This window comes from Aptenodytes forsteri, unplaced genomic scaffold (assembly GCF_000699145.1).
Source record: "Aptenodytes forsteri isolate BGI_AS27 unplaced genomic scaffold, ASM69914v1 Scaffold563, whole genome shotgun sequence".
Taxonomy (NCBI): Eukaryota; Metazoa; Chordata; class Aves; order Sphenisciformes; family Spheniscidae; genus Aptenodytes; species Aptenodytes forsteri.
The window spans coordinates 401,185-407,689 of record NW_008795318.1 but is presented as its reverse complement, the minus strand read 5'-3'; the positions used below and the strand labels follow the sequence as shown (position 1 = coordinate 407,689).

At 48.1% G+C, this 6,505-nt stretch overlaps 2 protein-coding genes across 2 annotated transcripts; one reads left to right on the top strand and one right to left on the bottom strand.

Moving 5' to 3' along the window:
* The first annotated feature begins 64 nt into the window (after positions 1 to 64).
* Positions 65 to 2,634, top strand: ARMC7 (armadillo repeat containing 7). Its single transcript, XM_009279648.2, has 3 exons — positions 65 to 213; positions 295 to 438; positions 1,352 to 2,634. The coding sequence occupies exons 1-3, from the start codon at positions 147 to 149 to the stop codon at positions 1,687 to 1,689; spliced, it is 549 nt and encodes a 182-aa protein (XP_009277923.1). The 5' UTR covers positions 65 to 146; the 3' UTR covers positions 1,690 to 2,634.
* Positions 2,635 to 2,730: 96 nt separating this feature from the next.
* Positions 2,731 to 5,391, bottom strand: NT5C (5', 3'-nucleotidase, cytosolic). The gene is made up of 5 exons (XM_009279690.2): positions 5,380 to 5,391; positions 4,330 to 4,430; positions 4,185 to 4,245; positions 3,249 to 3,363; positions 2,731 to 3,162 (listed from the first exon to the last, which is right to left on the bottom strand). The coding sequence occupies exons 1-5, from the start codon at positions 5,389 to 5,391 to the stop codon at positions 3,020 to 3,022; spliced, it is 432 nt and encodes a 143-aa protein (XP_009277965.1). The 3' UTR covers positions 2,731 to 3,019.
* Positions 5,392 to 6,505: the final 1,114 nt, after the last annotated feature.

Here is a 6,505-nt window from a genome sequence, read left to right as displayed (position 1 = left end):
GGGCAGCCTCGCCGTGAGCAGGTGCCGCCCGCGCCCCGGCCTACCGCGAGGATCCCGGGGGAAGGGAGAGCCGAGCGCGGGGCGTCTCACAGGCGCCGGGCATTCAGTGGCTGAGCTTGGGGCATTGCATCACTGCTGGGCCTGGGATGGAGCTGGGGCGGCTGGAGTATCTGCAGGCCCTCGTCACCGAGTTCCAGGTGACAGACAGCCCAGGTAACCCCCGGGCACTGCTGCTTGCTAATACTCTTCATGTTGAGTGTGTTTCCTCACACACCTGATGCTTCTCCGTTGCAGAGGCCAAGGAGCAGGTACTGGCGAACCTGGCCAACTTCGCCTATGATCCCAAAAACTACGAGTACCTCCGGCAACTTCAGGTCCTGGATCTGTTCCTTGATACGCTTGCCGAAGACAGCGAGACCCTGGTGGAGTTTGCGATCGGTAAGGACTGCGCCTGAACACCCTCGTAAGGGGCTGACACTTCGGTTTGGTGGTTGATCTCCTCCCTAAGAGGCAGATAACAGCTGTACTGCAAGAACAGACCCATGCTGTGCTGATAAGGCTTCGCTGTGCTGATAAGGCTTCGTTTAGCGGAGAACGAGTGGAATGGGGTGAGAGGGAGGAGGCGGGTATCCCCCCCTTCATCCTAATATAGCTGCTGTGCTTAAAAAAGATGCTTTCTGGAAAGGATTTTTTTTTTAAAGACTGTACGTAAACACTAGATGAATGACTTTAATAAAATCTCTCCTATAGAGAAGCAGTCATTAATACGTAAATTGAATTTTTTTAACAAGTCCTCTGAGGAACTGCCTTATAATGATTCGTCATGGTCTGAACATAAGCTAAGGGGCCAGATCCTAATTGTGAGTGATTCCATGAGATGATAATAAATATATTTGATTTTTGAGCTTTGTGGCTGAGCTACAGCAGGGTGTGGCTGCATCTTAAAAGTTTCAACTACAAACATTCTGTGCCTCTTGGCTAGTACTCTTCTCTCTCTTCTCTGGTTTTCTTAAACACCTGCAATAAACTGCTGGCTTGTAGCTTCATTAGGGTTAAGTGATACTGGCATTCTTCATTCTGTGAAAGACGTTATGTCCAGCAGTACAGTGCCCTCTAATGACATACAGGAGGAGGAATGTTCTGGCGGAAAATCTCTGGAAAGAATCAAGAAAACATTGCCCAGGAAGCCGTTAAGAATTTTCCATCCAAATCTCACAGAAAATCTGGATGCTTTTTTCTGTATTAGAAAAAAGGGATCAGCAGTGAATTTGAATCCTAGTATGAAAAAGATGAGGGTGTGGAGGGAAGAGTTTGTCTTGCATGTGTCGGACACTTTCTTTTGCTGTTTCAGGCGGTCTTTGTAACCTGTGCCTGGATAAAACTAACAAAGACTACATCTTGGAGGCAAATGGGGTAGAGCCCATAATCAACTGCCTCTCCAGCTCCAACGAGGAGACGGTCATGTCAGCAGTCACAACGCTGATGTACCTGACAACGCCGCAGTCGCGCCAGCAGACCACGGCTCTCCCAGTGGTGGAGTGCATGCTTCGCTTCTCTCTCTCAGCCAGCAGAAGGCTAAGCAACCTGGCAACCGTCTTCCTGGAGGATTACTGCACACCACTGCAAGTGGAAGAGGCCAGGAATCTAAGCAAACACACGGCGGTGGGGATTCCTCTCCCCAAGGACTGAAGCTGTCCGAGCCGCGCAGAGCTGTTGAGAGGGAGACCTCCCTCTGTTTTCCCAGGCCTCCACTTTCTGCTCAGCAGGTCAAGAGTGTGTAAAGAACAACATTAAAGAGAGAAATTGGTCATACCAGCCCTGGATTTTAATTAATAAAGAGGATGGTACAGCACTACCATGTCAGTCAGGCCAAGCACACAGCTAAAACTGCAAGCAAATATTTAGAATAAAACAGGTCATGGCTGTTGGAGAGCAGGTTGCCAAGTGCAGCCCAGCACCCAGCTTGCACAAATAACCCTTCCCAGCAATTAGGGGTTTTTCCGCTTGGGTTATTGGGCAGCTTATATCCCTTCCAGTTCCTGGCTGGTTTTGCTGTAGCTCTCCTCTTCAGCGTCAACTCAAATGACTTTGAAATGTCACGTAAACATTATTCCTCCTGCAGAAGAAAGGTGTTTCCCTGCCCTGGCAGTCTGCAATCTTACTGCATCCCTTTAGTACTAAATATGCCATCCTATCATCATGGCATAGGCACCCAGCTAGGAAATCACTACACGGGGCAGGTTGTAGCTATCCTATAAATCAGGAAGTGGAAAGTTGTTTTTTCTCCCATTACCACTGGTGAGAAAGGTTAAGATATAAAAAAGGGCTCATGGCACCCTGGCTCATGAGAACAGCTGTCTTGTAATACCTTCTCTTAATAAAACATTAACTTACAATGCTGTGTAAAGTGTCTTGTATAAGCTCATAAATATTTCTCTACAGCACTTGCAGCCCAGCCTTCACCCACTCTTACTCATGCACATGGGCCAGAAAGTGAAGCCAGCTTGGTCTCCTTTCATTATCAGCCAATGATGCAAAAGGCAACCCAAAAGCCAGGGTGGCTAAATACATAAAATTTAACAGGGTTTGGCTGCTGAGCACAGTGCTCCCTGACAGACACCCACGCTCTGCCTGCTCAAGTTTTGGAGCTTTTCTTCTTCCTCTTTTTTTTCTCCCCTCCGCCCCCCCGTCAGCCCAAACCAAACAGGAGTGAGGTTAAAAGCACATGCACACAAGAAAAAAAAAAACAATCCACAACTGCTCGTACTTTATAGTTTCTCTTCAACAGCAAACATCCAAAACAACTCCACAGAGATTAACTAACTGAATGCAGAGCAATATTCCAGAAACCTGGAGAGGGGTCAGCTCTGCAGCGTGTCTAACAAGGGCAGCTCATTTCTTATAACTGACCCCCGCCCGGGGGACGGTGCTCGCTGCCTCCGGGGAATGGGTTTCCCGGCCAGCGGGTGAGCTGGTTGCTGCCCCGGCAGTGGGAAGAGCACAGCATCCCCTTTTTGCGTTACTGCCTGCGCTTGCTTTCCAGGATTGCCTTCCAATCATCCGCCCAGGACAGCAGCCGCCTGCGTGGTGCCTGCAGCTGGACGTGCCTGTTGTGGCAGCAGGTAAACAGGACATGCTCCCAGCTCGGGTTCAGCTCTGCGCCTGAGGAGGGCAAGAGAGGAAAGGTGGAGTCAGCTGAGGGGGTTTCCTCCCCAACTAACAGAAAGTGATGCAAATGCTTTTCAAACCTCTAATGGTATCCTTGTCGTCAAACAGCAAGTCAGCAGATACGACGGTCTTATCTCGGGTTAGAATAATCCGCTCCACAAACTCGGGTCCCAAATGTTTTTCCACCCACTTATACTGCAGAGGCAAGAAATAAGATAGGAGAAAATTCTGCTGTACTTTCAGTTTGCACATTGCTGAAGTCAGATCAGCCCTAGCACAGCAATCTTTTCCCCCATAAACCTACATCTGTGTCTGCGAATCCACGCCACAGAGACTGCCTACGGCCCAGGACACTGATTTAACCTGTACTTTTAACGGCCTTCAGTCAGCACTGCATTTGACGTGCCTAATCGTTGACGAGTTTGCAAATGGCGCTGGCTGCTTGCCCAGAGCACGTGGATTGTGCCCATCTAAGTCATTCCAGTGATTAAGGTCCCCCTCTCCATTCCTGCACCAGTGGCAAACAGGGCTAATTCCAATGCTATAGCCTCCTCTTAACTCGGCATCGGCCTCTTTCAGGATAGCTGGATATCTCAGACTCCAGATTTAGACAGAATAAGGTTTTGTCGGTTGAGGAGCCGCCAGTGTGGAATCCCTTGGGAATATCCTATCCCTGTGGGCCATGCTGAAAGCCAAGCTTGCCATACCCAGCCACGCTACAACAGTTCCTTTGCTATCACCTGCTGACACAGCTGGAGCCCAAGTGTCACACGCCAGCTCCAAGAGCACAGAGCTCATGTGCCCCGCAATAAGGCTGGCATCATGTGGCACTCTGAGATTCCCCATCCTATACTCACTGTGTCTGGGCACCTGCCCCTCAGACAGAGGGATCGCAGGGAAGCCTGGCAGCCTGTGCCGGCTACTGTCTTTGTAAATGAATTACTGACTTGGGTGGCATGAAATAGCACGGCCTTGCAAAAGCAACGTTAAAACCAGTAAAATAAATTTTCTCCCACCTTTTCCACGATGCAGTGCTCATATTTCCGGAGAGGACTTGTGCAAATAAAGACTTCAGTGCTGAAAAGAAACAGCCTTCATTAGCAGTCAGGGGAAAGTGCATGGGATAATAGAAAAGGGCTGTGGAGCGCAAAGTGTCCTTACTCCTGCATGTGGATCATCTCCTGCATAGCTTCAAGGGCTCCTGGAATTGGGTCCAACCCTAGAAAGAAGCCAGGCGATTCATAGACACTGGCTACCTTAGCCTGCAAGAGACAGGAGGACAATTAGCAATGCTCGTGCTTTTATCCGAGCCCTGTGCACAACAGTTGTTCAGTTACCCTGTGTGTAACAGCCGTCAAAGGGCCAGCGCTTTAGAAAGAGAGGGGATGCTTCACACCAGAAGTGGATTATAAAATTCCTCACCTTTTGGGTTCCGGGAAAAGTGCAGCTCAGGCACACAAGAACGAGAAGTTACTCTCTGGTGGCTTGTTTGGAGTGAGGAGGCAGAGCTGGTCCTGACCTGGCTTTGTTTCTACAAGCCACTCCATGAGTAGCACCATGAACACAGCACTGTGCTACAGCTCGACTTGCTGATGTCTGACAGGAGAGCTCACGCCTCACCCCTTCCCAGCAGGTCCCTCTCTACTAACTCTTGTGAAAATCAAAGGAACAAGTTTGAGGCTTCTGCTCCTCTGTCACATTTGACTGAAATTCGCCTATGGCTCAGGAATTTACCAGGGATGAGTGGGTAGACACATGTATCATCTAGTAGTGATCTTTTCCTTCAGAACAAAAAGAGCAATATGGTGACCATGCTAATTACCATCCTCAGTGGAGGGGCCAGGTCAGCACACCCACACATTTGGGGTTAATCCTTTTAGACCAGAACAGCTCAGCGAGAGGGAAGGAAGAGGACAGGAGAGCTAGGAAAGCTACGTTTCTTTGCTGCTATCTATGATTTTCAATCACACACTGAAGTAACAGTTGTTAAAGGAGCAGATACGGACTTCAGCATGGACTTCAGCATTACCACTCCTCTGCGGTAACGTGTTGGTGCAAAGTCTACTCAAAAGAGTGTGAGACTGCAGCAGGAAATTCAGAAGTGGATCCCTGTGCTGCCCCAAGAACCTTCAGCTTCGTGAACTGACCTGTGCACCTCCACGAGCCCCAGCTGGGCTGGGTTTGGTGGTGGTATGGGTGGGCCCCACCTACCGCTCCCCTCATCTGACTCAGAGCACGCAACCTTAGCAGTGGACTGAGCAATGCGATTAAGGGGATCACAGCTTTACCCCTTTTCTCTCTGCACCTGCTCTCAGTGGTAAACCCACCTTTGATACATGCATGTGGGATGCAATATGAATCAGACAAGTCATTAATGACAAACACATGGGAAAGGAGGTTTCTCTAAAGTTATAATAATTTTTAAGTGAGTATAAGTAGGAAAGAAACAAGATTACGGGAGGAGCAATGTTTACCCAGGCTAAAGTGGCCAAAAATGGTGCAAAAAGGTAAAAAGAATTTAATATGATACAGTACAGCAGCATCTTTAATCTCTAAAAGGAAAAGTAGTATTTCCAGGGCAATTCCTGTGCCTCTAGGTAGGACCGTCCTTCCAGTCCTTTTTTTTTTTTTAATTTACTGATAAAACATTCTTGCACCTTTTACTATTAGGAAGTTCACTGGTTTGAATCCAACTCTGGTTAGTTAATTTTAAAAATTGCTACCTGGTGACTGTTCAGTGGCCTGTGTTAAATCTGAGCATTTCAGTGCCGGTCACAGCAGACAGCTCCTCTTACCACACAACCATTAATGACAAAGCACCCGCAGCAGCAGCAGTGTCCCAGCAGCATTAAGGGCTGAGTCCACTTCCAGGCCTAAGTTTCATTCTCAGACAGACAGGTTAAGCTTCCAATATCTCTTCTACCCTAAGACACATGAGTCTTACCTTCCCTGGGGTCAGACAGTGAACTTCAGAGGTGCCGAGCTAGCATTTTTCCACACGCATTAAAGTCTTACGTTCCCATGCCACCAAACGATTTGGAAAACTTAGTTCTTGGTAAGTATTCTTCAAAGGCAGGCTGGCAGCCTTTGCTTAGAAATTGTACAAGATTGCTTTATAGTCCAGGTCTCCTTGCTCTGTATCACCAGTGGAACATCAACATAAAAAACATTTCAATTAAGCAGCAATGAGGAGTCAGCATTAAACAAGTCTCCCAGATCACGGTGCTCACTCAGCTATCATAATTTACAAATATAAATCAACAGTCAGAAATTTGGAAGCACTGCCTGATTTCACATGCAAATCAGAAGAGGTTAAGGAGTCTCGGTGAGGATGTGG

What these genes read in the sequence shown, in the direction of transcription:
- ARMC7 (XM_009279648.2), top strand. Translation starts at nt 147, where the DNA reads ATGGAGCTGGGGCGGCTGGAGTATCTGCAGGCCCTCGTCACCGAGTTC. An exon ending in CCAGGTGACAGACAGCCCAG is followed by an intron (nt 214 to 294) that starts GTAACCCCCGGG and finishes TCTCCGTTGCAG; the next exon opens with AGGCCAAGGAGCAGGTACTG. An exon ending in CCTGGTGGAGTTTGCGATCG is followed by an intron (nt 439 to 1,351) that starts GTAAGGACTGCG and finishes TTGCTGTTTCAG; the next exon opens with GCGGTCTTTGTAACCTGTGC.
- NT5C (XM_009279690.2), bottom strand. An exon ending in AGCACTGCATCGTGGAAAAG is followed by an intron (nt 3,364 to 4,184) that starts GTGGGAGAAAAT and finishes TTGCCTCTGCAG; the next exon opens with TATAAGTGGGTGGAAAAACA. An exon ending in CGACAAGGATACCATTAGAG is followed by an intron (nt 3,163 to 3,248) that starts GTTTGAAAAGCA and finishes TGCCCTCCTCAG; the next exon opens with GCGCAGAGCTGAACCCGAGC.